The following is a 19,696-nucleotide window of genomic DNA, read 5'->3' on the forward strand; positions in this document are numbered from 1 at the left end:
GAAATACGGCCTGATATTCCATGGCTGCCGCTTGCTGCTTTCTCCTTGTGCGGCTTTCCATATAAATCTCAGAGCACAGATCAGCTGTCACCTTTACACAAAAGAAAATCAGGGAGGTGGATAGTAAAAGAATGAAGTCAGATCTGAACAGGCGGTGTCACCCCACTCCTCCGCACACCTTCCCAGCCACACCCAGATAAACATTCTCTCTTGCTGGTGTCGTAAACAGCCACGCCATGTAGCCTGCCATAATGATCCCCTAAGACAGGTTTTCCCAGGCTATGGGGCTGAGTGCCACTGGTGGGGGCCTGAATTTCTTGCCTTACTCTTTTGTTAGAATCTGGAAAATAAGAAAATGCAAATGGCTACCTGGGGAACTTTTTTGTCAGATACCCTTATGTGTGTGTTCCAGCTGCAGCTGGTTTCTCATGCAGCCAGTTAGGGCTGCAGGGAGTGAGCAGGGATTAGGGATTCCCTGGCAGTCACTCCTCCCTGCTGGTGGGGGCTGGCACTGAGGGCAGGGAGACTCTCTCCTCATCTGCCCTCAGTGCTTCTCCCGCAGGTGCCCAGCCAGCAGGGGCGGCTCTACCGTTTTGGCCGCCCCAAGCAGTCATGCGCAGGCGCGCCGCCCCGCGGGAGCAGCGGACTCGCGCGCGACTGCAGAGGACAGAGGCTGTCGCTGGGCTGGATCCCTGCTGGCCCCGCGGGCGGACGCGGCGCGGATCGCGGCTCCCGCTGCGCCTGCGGCGGCGGGGCCATCAGTCGGGCCTGCGGAGAGCCAGCCGAGCCGCCGACCCCAGCCCCCGCGCCGCGGCGCGCGGCGGTCCGCGGCGCTCCCCGGCCCTCCCGGGGCCACACATGGCAGGCGGCATGCCGCCAGCCGCCCCCCCCCCCCTCCCCCTGCCCCCGCCACCAGCTTGTTTTGCTGGTGCCTAGAGCCGCCCCTGCCAGCCAGCCAGCCAGCAGGGGCAGGAGAAAGCAGTAGTCTCCAAGCCTTGCCAGCAGGCAGCACTGTGGTGAGGAGCTCAAGGGGGAATGGAGGCTATCCTTGAGCCTCTTCCTTCCCCTCCCCTGCCACAGCCTGTACCAACTTGAGCCCTGGGGAGATTGACAGGTCACTGTCCACTCTGGATAATGTCTGCAACCAGGAACAAGCTCTAGCATCCCTCTGGAGCGAGCCAGGGAGTAACTCTGGGCTGGTATAGCTGCGTGCACAGCAGAATTCTCCTTCTGTGGGGTTTTTTTTTCTCCACTATTTTTTCTCCTACTCTCCCTTCTCGGTGCCAGCCTCTCCCCTCTCCTTCAGCCCTCATGCCTTCAATTCTCTCTCCTTGACTTCTAAAGCAGTCTTGTTGGTCCTGTTTCTCCACCAGTCCCCACTCCACACCACTATCATTTCTCTCCAGTTTTCTTGCCTCACTTCCTTACTTGTTCCTCAGAACAAGTTCCAGGTTTCACAGGGTGAGTGGGTGATGGAGTAATTTTTGGTGTGTTGCACCCCAAATGCAGATGAGCTGTTGGCCCTGTCTGTAGTTCTTTTGTTTCTATACATCACCAGATCAGAGCAGTGGTTCATCTAGTCTAGTATCCTGCTTCCAACAATTGCAAGCACTAGCTGCTTCATAGTAAGGTGCAAATAATGCTGTAAAGGACAATTATGAAATGGGAAGTTTCTTTGTCACCCTCACCAATTTATATCCCTTATAATTTTTCCCTAATGCGTCTGTAGATGTTCTCATTAGCCATATAAATGTCTAATCCTTTTATGAATCCTGCCTCAATAAAATCTTGTGGCAGTGAGTTCCACAGTTTAATTGTACATAGTATGAAAAAGTATTTCCTTTGATCAATGTATTCTGTAAACTTCTAAACTATCCCAGTCTTTCCAGTATTTTCTCCTATTGAAGTCTCCCCATATATCAAATCATTTTCCTTGCCTGTATTTCATTCCCTTCTATTTATACTTTTTGAGATGGATTGACCAGAACTGAGCACGGTATTCAAAATGAGGACATCCCACTTATGTATATAATGGCACTATAATATTGTTTCCCTTTGGCCCAAGCAGTTAGCCAGTATTTGGGACTTTGCAGGGTTTTTTCTGTTGGGGGGAGAAATTGATGATAGGACTCAGGTATCGATGGAGCAATCCTGTTTATTTACAAAGAGTGTGCACAAAAGTCCTGTTCCCCTGAATACAGTAGGAGCAAACCTCAGTCCACATGGCTTAGCTTTGACTTGCCTAGTGCCTTGGGTGATTCCACCCCCAATAGTCTGCAGTTGTTTTTAGTACATAAAGCGGCTTGATTGCTTCTTCTGTTGAGAGTACTTGGCACACCCATTGGCTTTGAGGTCTGTGATTGCCTTTGGATCTAAGGCTATGGCTATACTAGATCTATGGCTATACTAGGAGATGCAGCTGAACCTCTGCAGTTCTGCCGCTGTAAGGTCTCACGTGTAGCCACTCTATGCTGACGGGAGAGAGCTCTCCTGCTGGCATAATTTAAACAACCCCCAACAAGCGGCAGTAGCTGTGTTGGCTGGAGAGCATCTCCTGCTGACATAGCACTGTCCACACCGGTGCTTTTGTCGGTGAAGCTTATGTTGGGCAGGGCGGTGGGGGTTTTTTCCCACCCCCGACCGAGAAAAGTTTTGCCGACAAAAGTGCTAGTGTAGACAAAGCCTGAGACTCACATGGTGGCAGCCATTAGCACCTTTCACCGTAACAATATTTTCAATATTATTTTCCACTCCTTTCCTTATACATCACAGCGTTTTGTTTCCACTCTACGTTGAGCAGAGGTTTTGATTCAACTGTCCAGTTACCCGCAGGTATTTTTCCAGATGTAAAGTTAATTTAGAACCCAGCAATGTGTATCAGTACTTCAGAGTATCCCTTTCTATATACATTACGTTGCATTGAGAGACAAAGTGGGTGAGGGACTATTGGACCAACTTCTGTCGGTGGAAGAGACAATCTTTTGAGCTTACGTGGAGCTCTTCTTCAGACCTGAAGAATCGTGGGACCAACATAGTTACAACACTGCAAATTACATTACATTGATCAATAGTGATAATCATCTGCCCATTCACCTCGCTTTCTGGGTCCCATGCACCTTCTCTCGTCTTGATTTACCTAAATAATTGCGCGTCACTGCAATATTTTTCCACCTTATGGTTCATTCCCTTTTCCAGATCGTAAATGATAATATTAAAGGCACGAATCCTTACATGGAACATTGTGGCTCCCTACTGTTAATTTTTCACCATCTTGAAAATAGACTATTCCTTCTCTTTGTTTTCTCTCTGTTAGCCATTGTTATCCTAAGGAGAACTTTACCTCAGAAGCCGCACTGGGGAACCATTCTCATAACATGGCCACTCATGTGTCTTACAGTTCTGTCTTTAATTATCATTTCAACATGAGCATCCCCTCATTTTTACTGCTTTCCCTGCCCCACCCAGTGCCACAAATTGCAGCCATCAGCCTTCCAGCCAAAGAGGACCCGATGCAATTCCATGCCTGTCTTCACCTGACTAATCCACTACTGCAGAGCACCTTTAGTGGCCTTGGGGCACCACCTTTATGCTTGTCCCCTCTGGGACAATCTGAAAGCCGTGACCTTGCTGCATTGGCCGCCCCACAAAGTGAGGTCATTAGGTTGTGAAGTTGGATGAGCCGGTTTGTTTCAATGTAGCTTTTGGGATAGGTAGAAAGCAGAGATGGGAACCATTTAATTCAACCTCTGTCAACAATAGGGACGCTCAGAAAACTGAACCCAGATCCCAACCCTTCCTGGCTTTTCCCATCCTTAATGATGTCCATCCATCTCCTCTCTGCAGCAGAGCACACTGCTTCCTGTGTGCTTCCAGCCGCTGTTGGCCTGGGGATGCTTCTCTCTTGTTTTGATTGCATGTGCATGTGTCTCTCTCCCTGCATGCAGAATCTATCCAATTTCTATCCATTCCCCATGACCGAGCGCAAACACCACTGAACACCCTCCCCGCATTAGACTTGTGCTCCCAGCGTTTGGTTGACCAGACAGCCCTGTATGGCGTGTATATGTTCGGTCTAGGTTACCAAGGCCTCCGCAGCGACTCCATAGTTAAGGCTGCATCGAAATCTCTTCTTAAATATCTCGATGGAGGTTGTGGATGGTTTCTGTCTGAGGTGATCTTCCCGGCGAGTGCGTGCACCGATGCCCACGCCCTCGAGCCGTGCGCCTGGGAGATGTGCCTTCCTGGCAGGTAGGTGCAAGGAAACATGAACCAGAAGGCCATGCTCCTGGGCTGAGAGGGCATGAGAAAACAGCATCGGTGGCTGAGATTAAGTGGAGCTCTCCTGCCAAAAGGCTGTAATGAGCATGTGCGCCTTGAACTGTTTGTTTCAGGGGGATGCTAGTTGACCTCTTCCTCCCCCACCATCCACCCCCCGCTTCCTCTCCTTCACCAACTCCAGTTATTAAGAAAGCAGAGCCGGAGGCAGTGCTGAGCCAGAGATGCAGCAACCCTCCTTGTGAGTATCTCTCACTCTCTCCTCTTGCGCCTTTCCCAAGGAGACGGATGGATGGACAGACGGGTGGCTAGAGGCAGATGGTGCCTGCTAATTACACAGCTAATGGAGTGGGGAGGGTGGGGAGCAGGAGACAGCCTCTTCCCAGCTCCCCCTCACCCTCCTCTGTCCTCGCCCCTTCTTCCGCCTCTCGCCTCGGGGTTGGCCAAGCAGGAAAAACTGCTGACAGGTGAAAGGAAATGGGAAATTCAGTTACATCAGGAATTCCAGGGAGATGAGGACTCAGCAAAAAAAAAAAAAGAAAAACAGAGGGGGAGAGAGAAGCCAGGGCTGCGCTGCCGCAGCTGCACAGCCGGCTGGATTGACAATCATTTAACCTCCCCCCAGCAACCAGCTTCGATCCTGGAATGGGACAGAGAGCAGCAGGGCCCTGGTGGATGGATGGGCGGGGGGGAGGGGGGGTAACGCTGGAACAGCGTCTGTTTGGAAACTCTCTTCGGAACCTCCCCTCCCCCTTCTTCGGACGTGTTGTTCTTTCTTGTCTTTTCTTTCTTTCTTTTAAAGAAGCGAAAGCAGCCGCTGTCTCCCATTCAGAGCTGATGTGGGGAAAGGCGGGGGACCAAGTGAGGAAACAGCCACATGCGTTATTGCTGGGGCGCTCCCGCTGCAAAGGCTTTTGGCAGCGATAATAAGGATGGTGGGAGCAGAGGAAGAGGGTGACAGATGTCAGAAGCTCCTCGAACTCTCCGGCTATTCTGCGAGGGTTGGGGGGGAGACAGAGCATGCTGCGGGAGCTGGGACAGCCAGCTGCATGGAGAGCAGGAACTGTTCCACTGCTGCATACATTACAGACTGCTCAATGTGCAGGAGAATGCTCCTTTGTGGTACATGAGTGTAAATACTATTCTCTGTCTCCTCCCCCTCCTCTACCCTGCTCTCCTCCCTCCCCTCTACCTACTCCCTCTCTCTTCTCCCCAATCTCTCCTCTGTCCCTCTGCCTCTCCTTTCTCTCTTCTCCCTCGATTCCCCCCGCTTTATTCCATCCCCGTCATTCTCCGTCTCCCCTCCCCACCCCCAATATTTCACAGGGGATTTCACTTTGCCAGGATACAGTCTGGTAAATTTGCAGCAGCCACCACGGAGAGAACACAGGAACCCCCCTTGGGCCCGCTGTGTCCCTTTGACAGAGCATTCTGGATTCAGAGACCCCCCCAGCAGGGGTGCTTTGCTGGCATTCCCAAGCCTCCTGCCATCCCGCAAGCCTCGCCTGTCCTATCTCCCCGTTCGGCTGTTTGCTACATGGAGAATAAGAGCTGCAAAGGGGATAGCCTGCGGCCAGCTGTCCAATGCAAACACACTGTCGAGAAGAAGACAATGACTAACCCCACGACGGTGATTGAAATCTACCCAGACACCACTGAGGTGAACGATTACTATCTCTGGTCCATCTTCAACTTCGTATACCTCAACTTCTGCTGTCTCGGCTTCATCGCCTTGGCCTATTCTTTGAAAGTAAGTACTGATTGCAAGCCACCCTGTGGGGAACACACTGAGCCAGAGCCACAGCTGGGGTAAATCGGTGCCATAGCAGGGAAATGCCAGTTTCCCCCTGTGGAGAATCGGGCCCTGTCACGTTAATACACATTGTCAGGGGAGATCTTGGGAATGGAAATGTTGTTTTGTGAGTGGTGTGGGTATCCATGGCATTCAGATACCAAGGTGATGGGCACCACAGAACAATCTAGATAGAGAGATAAGAGGAATCGGTGATGATGGCTCTGAATTGGCTTTTGTTGTGACTGGAGAGCTATAATTCTCACTCGTCTGCGGGCTTGGTTATAGCGTAATTCTGAGAACTAGAACAGTTGAATTTACTACCAGGAGGACAAACAACTTCCTCCCCAGGTAGCCAGAATCCCCCAGCATCTGGAGACCTGCGTGGGGCAACCCCCATCGCCATAGGAGAGAGCTTCAACTGGTGCTGGGGACTCTTGAATGCCGATAGGCTACTGGGGGCTCCCAGGTGTATGATGATGATAAGAAGCACTTTACATCCTCCCAGTACTTTGCAAATCAAACTTAATTCAGCCTGGCAACGTTTCTGTGGTGGTGGGGGGAGGCTATGTGGGGACAAGTATTATCCCCATCTTGCAGACAGGAACACTGAGGCACAGAGCACTGAGGTGACTTGGTGATGGTCCCAGAAGAAGTCCATCTGAGAGCTGGGGAATAGAATCTTGGAAATCCTGGCTGGCAGTCCTGTGGTCCACGCACTAAAGCCTCTCACATCAGTCTGGTACCAGCATGCTGAGGCTCTACATAAGGTAGTTTAGCTAGAGGCACTGGGCCAGATCCTCAAATCATGTAAATCTGTGACTCCACTGACTGCAGTGGAGCTCTGGTGATTTATGCTAAGTCAAAGATCTGGCCCAATAGTGGAACAGGAAGTCGGTCTTTTGAGAACTCCTTAGGGGGCTGATTAAATCTGGACGCAGTGGGAGTCCTTCCATTGATTTCAGCAGGCTTTGGATCAGGTCCTTAGTGAGTGTTTCCTGGAGTCTGGGGATAGTGAGGGCTCCAAAGAGAAGGAGGGAAAAAGAGCAACTGTGCAAACTGGAGGAACCGGGAGATCGGTGGGACTGGCTTTAAGCACAAACACACCAAGCAGCCACTTGTGCCCCAGCTCTTTTGTCCCCACATCCCATCCTCTACAAGTTCTGCCACTCCGAGCCCAGCCCCTCCTCTTCTAGCAGTGGGACCAGAAAGGCATGAAGCAACTTGTTTCCTTCCCTGGCTCTGGCTAGAGCAGCAGTGAGGAAAGCAGCTCATGGCCTGATTCTCCCCAGGGTCCCCTAAACCATCAGGCCAGCCTTGGAGACCTGCCAGGAATGTGAAAACAAGGTCTGCTAACTAAGGTGATGGAAGACCATGGAGGGCTTCATAAGGGAGGAATGGAAATAGATGCATGAATGAACTGGGAGCCAGTGTGCAGAGTGCAGCCCAGGGAGAATGGGACCTGAGTAGTTCAGGGGCATCCAGCCTGTATTCTGCAGCCTGCGTCCTGCTCTCTGCTTGCTGGATCACCCTCGAAATGGAGTCAGAGTCTGATTCTAAGAGGCCAGTTGCCCCAGTCTGCTACTCTTCTCTGAGGGCTCCAGACCTCTGCATGTCTGTAAGGTAACACTATCCTAAGGTAACTCTATCCTTTGAGTCCATGAAACCTTCCGGAATTATTCCCTGTAACTGCTGGATGAGAACAGACCAGCTGGGCTGCAGGATTTCATTGCCGGTGAACTCAGCCAGCAAGCAGTTTCTAATCATCTGTCAAGGAAGAGAGGGTCTGAGGGTTGGAGGGGTTTTGTTGTTGGGGGGGAGGGGGGTTTATAAAAGCAATTAGATAATTGCATATGTAAATGAGACCAGGCTCCTGGGTGGCCCTGAATGTGTCATCGTTTGGGTGGCCTCGGGCACAGGAATCTAGTGGATGTGTTTTGGCAGGCAGCGTTTACAGGAAGGCCAGTGTACAGAGGGATTTCATCACAGAAACAGATCAATTAACCCCATCTAACTCCAGTGACTGTGACTTCCACAAGAATACAAGGAGGCTGTTTCTGAACCAGCCAGGCCCTGGGGCTCTGTTATAGCAGAGGGAGTGTGGCCTAGACCACTGAGCACGGGGACTCTGATTGCCACTCGCTGGGTAACCTTGGGAAGTCCCTTACCGTCTCTGTGCCTCAGTTTCCCCATCCACGAAATGGGGGTGAGAATGCTCACTCACCTTCCTTGCAGGGGTGTCAGGAGGCTTCACTCACTGCTGTTTGTAAAGTGCCTTCTATGAGTCTATACAAGTGCTGAACATTACCATTGCCTGGGCTGTCCTAAGGACATTTAGGGCTACTGCCAACATCAAACAAGAATGGTATGGAAGTCTCGCTTACCACGTAACGCTCCGTGGAATGGACAAGAAATAGGCTTTTCCCCTGGCCGCCCCCCCCCCAATGTGTTCATTATCTTAAATTTGCTTTAATAGCATTGCCGCTTCTCCCCCACAAGGGAACAATTGAATGGGGTGGGGAGAGGAATGACTAGGAGAATTAAGCTGAACTCAGGAAAAGGAAAATATAAGCTGAAGATCCAGAGACAGCACTGTCTATCAGTCTGTGGAACAGTCTCCTGTTGGAAGTGGGGTAGTCCCCATCACTTGAGAAATATACAACTAAACTGAACCAGACAAGGTGAATTAGCTGTAGGGCACAGTCCTGCTCTGGCAGGGGATGGACTAGACCAGGGTTTCTCAACCTTTTTGATACCAAGGACCAGCTTGCTGCCTTCCTAAACTGTGTCTGGGAGACCTTGGGGACTGGCACCAGCGCACAGACCAGTCATTGAGAAACACTGGACTAGACGACCCAACAGGTCTTTCCCATCTCTACTAGCTTCAGTTCTTTGGCAGAATAAAAACGGCAAACATAACGTTCCTCAGAGATCCATGACAGAGTCAGGGAACGGCAAGGAGATATGGCCTGAAATATTGTGGTCACTGATGGGGAGCACAGCATAAGAGAGAAAATGGGGCAATATCTGGATGCAGCAAAAGAACTCCCCTGGGAAAGGCCTACAGAATGGAAGAGAAAATGTGGTCATTTCTATAGTCTTAACCATCCTATAGCGTTTAATAGAGAATGATATCCCTGCTGTAGAATTTGTGTGTGTGTGTGTGTGTAAAGCGACAAAGAGTCCTGTGGCACCTTATAGAATAACAGACGTATTAGAGCATAAGCTTTCGTGGGTGAGTGTATGTGTGTGTGTGTATGCACAAGTGCGTAAAAACACTTCCACTCTTTATTAGTTGCTATAGGACGTTAGAGTCATTTCCACAGAGCCCTATTGGTTTCATCTCTATCTCTGTTACATTTTGTAGGGCTTTCCCATAAGATAAGAAAAGACTGGAATGAGGAAAATAACTGGGAAAAATGTCCTGTTAGTTAGACCTTCTTCTTGTCCCCTGAAGCAAAGTTTAGACATGCAGATTTAGGCCCCAGTCCTTCAAGGAGCACCATGCTGAGTAGACGCCCAGTGGAGTCCATGAGGCTGCGGGACCAGGGCTGCTATTATGAATAAAACCAAGGTGTTTCTTCTTCTTGGGAACCACAGCTGTGTGATTTCCTGCCTAGGGTGCAGCCAATGCGCTAAAGGCTTTAGGGTCCTCTGATTTTGTTCTTTAAACTTACGTCACATAATGTAAACATTTAAAAAACCCTGAGAAACATTGTTTTAAATAACAAAAATGCAGAGTCCCATCAGCTTCACTAGGACCACTTGTGCTGAAAGCTAAGCACATGTTTAAGTACCTTGCTGAATCAGGGCCTTTAGTGTGCTTTAATATTGCATTTAAAAATGTTTCAGAAATAATATACTCACTTCTGTTCTTTCTTTGCCTTCATGCCTCCCAGGGTGCGTGTGAATAAAGAGCTCTATAGATCTCTCGCTGTGTGTAGATTGTTAGACTGCAATAGCACCAAAATGTGCTAGATGCTCTAGGCACACATTGGCCCCTGCACCAAAGAGCTTACATTCTCAGTCAGAGAAACATACCAAGTGGAGACTGGGCACAGGCTACAGCATACAAGCCAAGTATTTGATATAAGCTTTGTCTGCATACCTGGTCTTTACGTATACCCCCTCTTTCTAACCCATACTGGGCCAGATCCTCAGCTGGTGTACATTGGAATAGCTTTGTTGACTGCAACGAAGCTGCATCAGTTTACACCAGCTGTGGGTTTGGCCCCAGCACTCCTTGGTCTGTAGGATCAGTGAAATGGAAAGGAAAAACTGTGCCTAGTTGTGAATGGATGTGTGTATTTGGAGGAAGGTGGAGGGAATGATTAGACGTGGGTGCAGAGAGATTTGAAAGCCCATGTCAGCACTAGCATTAGTACAGCACAGATGCCAACACCACCTGATAAACTTGGCTAGGAAGATGATTTTTTTTTGTTTTGTTTTGCCAGAAGCAAATTTTGTGGCCTTGACTTTTGCACAGGCTATTCAGCTTGCTTCCCCCCTCTCCTATTTCCCAGCTCTAAGCACTAATAAATGATGCATCAGCACTTACTGTTAAGAGATCAATCACCAGCAGTTTTATCACAAGAGACCTTTGGGAAAAGCCAAATCCTTCAATGTACCAATTACACAAAAAGGCAGTAGATCAGAGAGGCTGGGATCACAGTCAGTTTTTATTCTGGAAGTCTAATTTCATATATGGATTCATATATGGACATCAGGAAAATGAGGACCCTAGACTCCTTTTTGTGTCCATCCATAGTTCCAGGGTTTTACTGATTAAAAAAAAAATCTTCCTATGTGTGTGTTCCAGCAGGTGATCCTATGCTACTGCCAAAAGATGCATCACACCAAGCGTGTGGGAGCTACAGGGCATCTGAGATCCTTGCATTTATATAGCCTGTTTTCCATTTTAAATGAACATAAGTGCTGCATATGAGTAATGTATGTGCTGGAGCCATATTGATTGTACCTTTTACTGCTCAAACTCTACCAATGGTAGTTTCAAGTGGAAAGGAAAATGAACAGAATAACAGTGGTGCAGCTACACCTGTGTCTGACAAAGAGCTTACTTTGTGGAGCTTTTCCTTTCCAGTGGAGATCAGGTTTTAGTGCACATCTAACCATAGAGAGGCAGTGAGGTGTAGTGGATAGATACAAGGCTGAGAATCAGAAAACCTAGGTCTTATTCCTGGCTCTGCCCTAGGTGGGTGATTTTGGGCACTTCCTTTCTCTGTGTCCCCCTCCCACCTTTTGTCTGTCTTGTCTGTTTAGAGTGTAAGCAGATGAGGGTGTGAATGTTGCATCTTTGCATTTGAGGAGAAGGGATTAGAATGGCCGAAGAGGTCTAGCTCCCCGATTCTGTGGAATGAGGGAGGTTGCATCTCCTGAGTTCTCAGGCAGGCGTATGGTAATAATGACTCCATGAGAAAAGACATCGGCCTCTCAGGCTGTTCTCTTAGAACAGTGTTTCTCAACCTTTTTGATATCAGGGACTGGTTTGCTGCCTTCCTAAACTGTGTCAGGGAGATCTCCGGGACCATCGCCAGCCCCGAAGATCTCAGGGATTGGTAGTTGAGAAACACTGTCTTAGAAGACCAACAACTTTCAGGAATTAAAATAAATCCAGCTGCTTCCCGAGCAGTACAGTGACAGAGCGAGCCAATGAGACAAGATCCTAGTGCTAGTCCATGAGGAGAGCTTGTACCAGAGGTGCTCACAAGCTGGAGGGCTTACAACCAATTTGTAGAGCAATCTGAGACTCTCCACCCTCTTCCTACATGGGAAGTTATTTGTGTGCAGAGAAGCAGAAATTGGTGTACTATTTGGAAGAGATGGGTCTACAGGCCCCCCAGCCAGTGCACACAGCCTACATGCAACCAGCAGCAGGTTGGATAGCAAAGCCCAAGCAGCATTAGATACAGTCCTATCAGAATTATTATTATTATTATTGTTAAAAAAATGCATGTGTCTGCATGGTACAGTGACACAGTACGTGACAGCCATACAATGTGACCTGTCCCCTGCTCCTGTGGATCTGAGGGGCACAAGGCCTGGCCTAAAAGCAGGGAAAGGAGTTTGTGGAGAGAGTGTTGCTAAGGAAACCAAGGCAGGAAAGATCCCTGGAAGAAAGGGAGGGTTGAAAAGAGAAGATAGTGGACTCTGAGCAAACAAGTAGACAAGAGACTTCCAAGTCCAGAACACGTGAAGGTGCAAGAAAGAGACAAAGGAGAGAGATGAGGAGGGAGGATTGGGAGGCACATAGGAGAAAGTTGGGCAGTAGAAGAAAATGAGATCAGAGATACTGGAGCTTGGAGCTGATGAACTATGAGACAGGAAGCCTAACAGGAGTGGAAGGGGACAGACGGTGGTGTGGACAGAACAGCAGGAGAGGAAGATGACTCTAGCGCTGGCATTCTGGATATGCTGAAGGGAGAGAGGTGAGCAGCTGCCTGGGAAGGCAGTGACAGCTGTCCGGGGAAAAGTTGGCCAAGACCGGTACAAGTTCCATTAATGGGGTTGGAGAGGAGAACCTGAATCTGGTGAAGTTAAAGTGCAAGACTGGATTTAAAGGCTGGCTATGGAGGTGTGGGGAGGAAGGAGGGAGAAACGTAGGAATTGCCATACTGGATCAGATCAAAGGCCTATCTAGTGCAGTATCCCGTCTCTAACCGTGCTAGCCACCAGATGCTTCAAAGGAAGGAATAGGGATCTCGTAGCAGGAAGATGTGGGATAATCTCCTCCGAATCGCCAATGATTAGAGGTTGGTTTAAGGCCTGTGGTATAATCCCTTCTAGAATTGCTGTTATCACTCACAAAGTGACATGGAGAAGGGATGGACTTGTGATTAAGAACATAAGAATGGCCCTACTGGATCAGACCAAGGGTCCATCTAGCCCAGTATCCTGTCTTCTGACAGTGGCCAATGCCAGGTGCCCCAGAGGGAATGGACAGAACAGGTAATCATCAAGTGATCCATCCCCTGTCACCCATTCCCAGCTTCTGGCAAACAGAGGCTAGGGACACCATCCCTGCCCATCCTGGCTAATACCCATTGATGGACCTATCCTCCATGAATTTATCTAGTTCTTTTTTGAACCCTAGGAACTGGACTGGGACAAACGAGCTCTGAGTTTAATTCCTGTCTCTACCACCCACCCTTTCTGTGTGGCCTTGGGCAAGTCACTTAGCATCTCTGTGCCTCCTGTGTGAAAGGGAGATGCTGTTCTTCTGCCTTCCAGAGAGGTGGTGAGGACACATGCTTTAATGTTTGTGGGGCCCTGAAATATCATTGTAATGGTCATGTGAGTATCAAGATAGACGGTGGTGAGGCCGGGATACAGGGAAGATGGGCAACTCCTTACTGGTGACAGAAGGGAAGGGGAGGAAATGTCCTTCTACTCTTAGAGAGACTGAGTTTGTGCTACCAGGGATGATGGCCAAGTGGGCATTGGAGATGGGAGCCCAGAGAGAAGAGGAGAAGCCAGGACAGAAAGCTGTAGGAAGCTTAATCAGACTGTAAACTGTTTGGGGCAAAGATTGTCTTTTTCTTATATGTGAATATAGTGCCCATCCCAGTGGGGCCCTGACCGTTGGTTGGAGCCTCTAGGCTTTACCACAGTATAAATGATAATGAATAACAATGAATCATTTGAATAGAGGTGCTAGCTGATGCCACAGGAGCATATGGGAAAAGAGGAGGGGACCAAGGACAGAACCCTGAAGGAGTCCAACAGACAGAGGGAGAGGGGAGGATGAAGTGCCAACAAAGGGGAGGCCAAAGAAGTCAGAAGAGAACTTGGAGGGAAAGCGGAGGGCAAAAGAAAGCTCAGATATTTCGAAGGCGGTAGTGAGCTCAGGCAAAGTATGGCAAGAGAAGACTCCCTGTGAATTTGCTAGGAGGAGGTAGGTCATATTATGCCACCCATCAGGTAGAGCAGAGAGGGCATAAGCCAGAGTGGAGGGAATCAAGGAGAGGACAAGAGCATGGGGCACCCTGGAGGAGTTTTCAGGAGAAGGTGAACATTAGAGAAGCAGCTGGGACTGTAGAATCAATAGTATGCCGGGGGAAGGAGGCAGAGGGGAGAGTATTAAGGGAGGGAATTGGAGATGGAACCAGGTTTGAGAGGACTAGATGGGGACAGGAGGACAGGCTGAGTGATCAGAGGCACGCTGAGGGTTAGACAGAGTCAGAAACAAGGGTGAAGGAGGAGAGTGTGGGGTGGGTGGTGGAAGGGTTGGGGAAGGTGGCAGAAGAGAGTCCTTGATGGCAGGGGCGGCTCTAGAAAGTAGGCTGCCCCAAGCAGCGCGGAGCGCTGCGCCGCCCTTCCCCGGTCCCGCGGCGGGTCCCCTCTTCCCGCGGCTCCGGTTGAGCTCCTGCCGGCATGCCTGCGGTAGGTCCACCGGAGCCCGGGACGAGCGGACCTGCCGCAGTCATGCCTGGGGGCGCTCAACCGGCGCCGCGGGCAGACGGGGCCCGCCGTCGCCTTGCCGGCGGCAGGTCCGCTCGTTCCGGGCCCCGGTGGACCTGCCGCAGGCATGCCGGCGGGAGCTCAACCGGAGCCAAATGCCGCCCCCCCAGGAAACGGCCGCCCCAAGCGCCTGCTTGGCGCGCTGGGGTCTAGAGCCGCCCCTGCTTGATGGATATTCTCACTTGGAACAGATGTGCAAGCTGGTAAGATCCGGGGCTGAGGATGAAGTGGAGGAGGGAAGGTGCTGGGAAGAGGGGTCCAGGAGGGCGTTCCTGGGACAGAGGGGCTGGGAGCACACAGAAATTGACAAGAGAGAAGCAGATCTTGTGAGCTGGGAGGAGGGCAGAGGAGGAAGGAGAGCAGCAATCTGTGCAGTCATGGGACTCTCTGTGAAAGTGCTCAGCGGTGCAAGAACTGGAGCAGAAGGAGCAAAGGCAGGGAAGAGCCAAGGGTGGGGAAGAGAGGAAAGGGCAGCTCCGGACGAGGGGGGAGATGGGAGCTGAGTGAAGGAGAGAAGTTAGAAGCTGGGGGAGGGGAGACAGAGGGCAGGAAGAAAAGGAGGAATGAAAAATGGGAAAAGGGAGGGGAGGGAGAGGAGACCAGTGGGAAGCATCTGAATGGGGAAAGGGGGGTGAGGAGGAAGGAGCAGGAGAGAAATAGAGAAGAATGGTGACAGGAGGCCAGTAGGAGGGAGGTGGAGGAGGAGAAGTGTCCATGGAGGAGTTTGTCTCATGCAATGAATACTTGTCCCCTCTCTCCCTCGGCCTCTCAGGGGTATAGCTCTGCCTGGGACCTTCCTTGAATGATTTCTATTCTGATGAGTGGGGCTGACCCCATGGGATACAGATCATGTGTCTGCCCAGCTCCCTTCTTAATGGGAGATCCCTGCCTGCAGCTTTGCCAACAGATTAGGATTGTCTCCGTGGTGGGCTCTGGTGCTCACTACATGGTGTTTTGGGGCTTGATTCCCACACCTACTCCCTTCTGCCCAAGATAATGAAATCTGTACTCTTACCCTCCGAACGCCTCCCTCCCCAGACCTCAGGTGTGCAGCGGCTTGGGCTTGTCTGCCTGAACCCCCCCACCCCCTGCTGATTTCGCATAGGGCCCTGCCCAGAAAAGGAGGAGCTTTCTTGTGCTTACTCTGCTCACCAGGGAGAGCAACAGGCCCCATGAGAGAGTGGCTCACTTCCCAGCTCTGGCTGCACCATTCTCCATCTGGCTGCTGCTGTTCTCAGTTGTTGCTGCTGGGTGCGTGTGACAGTCTGGTCGTGTCACTAGACGCTCTCCAGGTCTAGATGCACCATGGGGGGTGGGAGAGCGAGGTACAGATACTTAACATACATGTGCCACGTGTTTGACTGACCGCCGCGGTAGGGTCTCACATGCACCCTTATGTCAGCGAAAGACTCCTTCCCAGAGGCCAGTGTGAAGCGTGTTAAAAGCAGGGAGTGTGTTCGCAAAGGACCCTCCCCTCCAGGGCAACAGAGTGGAAGAATCCACATATTAGAATGCATGGGACGTTACTCCACGGTCTGGAATGAGCTTCAGGCCTCCGTGAGCTGGAATCACACAGCAATTTGCTGGGACTGAGGTGGCTGTTACCGCCCTGTCTCCAGTGAGTCATGTCAAGCTCCCAGGCCAGCGTCGGGTTGTAAGTGCTGCCAGAGTTACAGAGCAAATCACTGAAAAGTGACTTAAATCAATCCTGGTGTATTTTTGGAAAATTCTTGGTACATAAAAGCATTCGATTCTTTCTAGGTAGAACTGTGGTGCAGGCTCAGGGGTTTACGTGGCTTGCCAGCGACATCTAGTGTTCAGATAGGAGCACCGTAAACGTGTTCACATTTCTGAGAGCAAATTTAGGGTCTGATGGAAGTAGCAGCCACTGGAGCTGAAATCCTCCATCCCTGGAATAGGTGCAACAAGGACAGCATTCCCCTGCTGCCCCACTCTGACCACCTCTGGGAGTGAAGAGGTAAATCATTCTGTCCCTATCCTGTTTGCTGCGACTGTTGGCCAGGGTCTAATCAGTGTCAGTTCTGATGGTGGTTTTGTGGTGTGGACATGCATCTGCTACAAACTGGACTGAGAACACCGGCATATTTGACACATTGTGAACTACTGACCAGCTGCTGAGTGATAACACCATTTGGTCACTATCAGCGTGGACTGTTGTCAAACTCATGAGTGTACAAGGTCATTACCAATCTTCAGAGCCATCCTGTCCTCCCCCAACGCGTTTAAAGTCACAGCCTCTGAAATAGCGTGCATATCAGACCATGACATTACAGCTGAAAACTGTCAGTTGCAGCATTGGTAGGTGTAAACTGCATAGGACCTGCCAAAAGAGTGCATTAACCCAGGCATATTAATATGCTGTAGGATTGTGCATGGCCTCTAACTGCAGTAGGAGCCAATGCCAGATTTCACACACACAGCCTCTGAATGAAGTAGAAAGCACACTCACAATGGAACAAGTGCCAGTGGTCCTACTCTAGAGGCAGTGGGACCCAAACCCCAGCACATTAGTGTTGGGATTCACACTCCCACCTTCGGAATACAGTAGGAAGCATGCACTAGTGCTAGAATTCACCCTATAGTGTGCCCAGCATCCATACCTGAATGCACGGTAGTGCCAGGAATTACGCCCAACCTCGGAATGCAGTAGAAACAGGTACAAAGTGTCCACACACACTAACCCCTGCTTATATCAGTTTAAGCTGATTGGTTTGCTTGTCTTTTTGTTTTTTTATGTCTCTCCAAATTCTTTTTGTCTCAGGTCCGGGATAAGAAACTCCTCAATGACCTGAACGGAGCAGTCGAAGATGCCAAGACAGCCCGGCTTTTTAACATCACCAGCTCAGCACTCGCCACTTTCTGCATCATCCTCGTTTTCATCTTCCTGCGCTACCCGCTCACTGACTATTAGAGCAAGGCCAGCAGCCGCTGCCGAAATGCCTCAGTGCCAGAAGTGTCCACTGAATTTCCTCCAGCAAGGACATGAAACAACAATCCATCTTGATTGCAAAAAATAAATACAAAGTAAACCCCACCGAGCAACCCCCACAACTCCCAAACCCTGACTGGTGTTTGAACTTCTGTAGAAAAGGGAATTACTTTTACATTTTTTACAGAAAAATATTTATTTTCATGATAAACAAAAGTGGGTGATGACAACATGCAAAGCTTAGAACTAACCACAACATGAGCCAATAGCTGTGTAGCTAGATGCTGCAACCATAGTGGCGGCCGAGGAGTCAGAGCGAACATTGTGTCATCGACGATCCGCTGATTAAAGTTACATAAGCAGCCCAAGCGCTGAGCTGTGTCTTAGATGGAAAACAGCAAATAACCCTATTGGGAGAGCTGAACTCCAGATCTACTGGGAAGCATGTGCACTGATTTAGAGCTCAAGAGAGGGAGGAAAAATGCCTGCTACTGCAAGATAAAACTGAGAAGTAAAGCTGGGCAGATTCAGGACATATCAGACGTGTTCAGCCTGCTACCACGTCCTCTCTCTCTCTCTCCTCTCCTTCCCTTCATTCCCCTGTATATTTTGTTCTTTTCGTCTTTTTATACATTTATTCATTGAATTCCATTTGAAGGCCAAAATAGCTTACCATTCCCCGTCCCCAGAGAGCTTTATCCTTGAGAGTTCATAGTGGAGAATCCTGAAGCCTCCCGATAAACCCCAAAGAATTAAAACAAAACAAAACTCCTCCATGGAATCTCCTGCAAATGCTGGGAACGTAGGCAACCTTTGGAGAACTTGCATATATCCTGTATACCGACTCCTACTGTATTTCTGTAAACTTTCAATAAAGATAATAATACCTCTGCCCATCCAATGCCATTCTGGTTAATTTCACAGATTGCCACAGATTAGGGGGTTTTCCCCCTTTGGTCCCATATTAATCCAATGAGGGGCAGAGAAGAGAATTAAAACTCCTATTGGACACTATAACCTGCCTCTACAGCCATAATCCCCTACCTTTGCTGTCTACGTGGATGGGCCTGGAGTAATGGGCCACCTCACTTAACGATGTGAAAGAAAGTTAAATAACAGGCAGGGAGCAGCTCCACAAGCAGTGTAATAGGGGACTGATACACAAGCAGCAACCACAGCGGCAGGTATGGAAGGGGATGGTGCCAGTTAGAACCCAGCTGAGGTAAGAATTTCCACCTTGTGTATTAGCAAAATGTAGGGACTGGAGTTGGGGGGGAGGAGGAAAGAGGTCACAGGAGCTAGGGGAAATCTGGGGGCTTCTAAATCCCCTGACTAGGCACATGTGAAGTTCATCACCATCTCAGTGAGGACACGCTCCTCTGGAGTACATGAACTGGAACGTGTTGTCATACCAGTGATGGTGATATGCTGCTGAGAGTTTAACAAAGAAGCTCCCTTAAGAACATTCCACCACGCTCAACTGGAAATATTACATTCCCTGGGTAAAATGTGCTTTCCACTGAAAATCATCCACCTCTCTGAACCCATCAATCCTTCCTCCACCCATCCCTTTTGACCCCTGCCCTCCCAGAGTGTCATAGGAACACGAACACCACTGAGTGGCATCTCTGTCTAGCAGCTGTTCCACACAGCAGCAGCAGAGGCAGGCAGGTGTCTTGCTACCTCTGCCTATAGTGGAGCTGGCAGGTGAATTATCCTGTGGGCATGCAGTGATTGGCTGGATGGACAGTGGGTTCCCTGGGTGGGAATGGATCCTCTATGTTGAGAACTATTAGATCCCTGAATTGAGACCTAAAGTGTGGGGACAAGGATTATCTCACTTCCGCCTGCTGCAGGGCTCTTACACCTTCCTCCAAAGTATCTGGTACTGACCACTGGGACAGGCTACTGGACTAGATGGACTTTGGGTCTGATCCAATATAGAAATTCCTGTGTTCCAATGTCTCCCCTGTTTGCTTCCAGTCTCCCATAGCCAGTGTGGAATTGAAATGAGTTTCCCCAGGGGGGCTCAGGGTGGGGTTCCCAGTTCCAGACTGCCCCTCAGTACCAGCTCTTCAAATTTCAGACTGGGACATGCGCTGCTGGGGAGAGGCAGCCTGCAAGGCTCCCACTCAGTGCAGCCGCAGCACAGTCCTGTCTCCTCTGCCTCATGCAGTGGCTGGTGGAGGGGACCCACGTGA

General features: G+C 50.0%; 1 protein-coding gene across 2 annotated transcripts; it reads left to right on the forward strand.

Moving 5' to 3' along the window:
- The first annotated feature begins 4,484 nt into the window (after window positions 1-4,484).
- Window positions 4,485-18,396, forward strand: IFITM10 (interferon induced transmembrane protein 10). 2 transcript variants are annotated; one of them, XM_039538956.1, is made up of 3 exons: window positions 4,485-4,516; window positions 5,602-6,025; window positions 17,328-18,396. In XM_039538956.1, the coding sequence occupies exons 1-3, from the start codon at window positions 4,500-4,502 to the stop codon at window positions 17,475-17,477; spliced, it is 591 nt and encodes a 196-aa protein (XP_039394890.1). In that variant the 5' UTR covers window positions 4,485-4,499; the 3' UTR covers window positions 17,478-18,396. The 2 variants fall into 2 exon arrangements, with proteins under 2 accessions (XP_039394890.1, XP_039394889.1); XM_039538955.1 differs by lacking the exon at window positions 4,485-4,516 and having other exon boundaries at window positions 4,982-6,025.
- Window positions 18,397-19,696: the final 1,300 nt, after the last annotated feature.

This window comes from Mauremys reevesii, linkage group 4 (assembly GCF_016161935.1).
Source record: "Mauremys reevesii isolate NIE-2019 linkage group 4, ASM1616193v1, whole genome shotgun sequence".
In the NCBI taxonomy this organism is placed as follows: domain Eukaryota; kingdom Metazoa; phylum Chordata; order Testudines; family Geoemydidae; genus Mauremys; species Mauremys reevesii.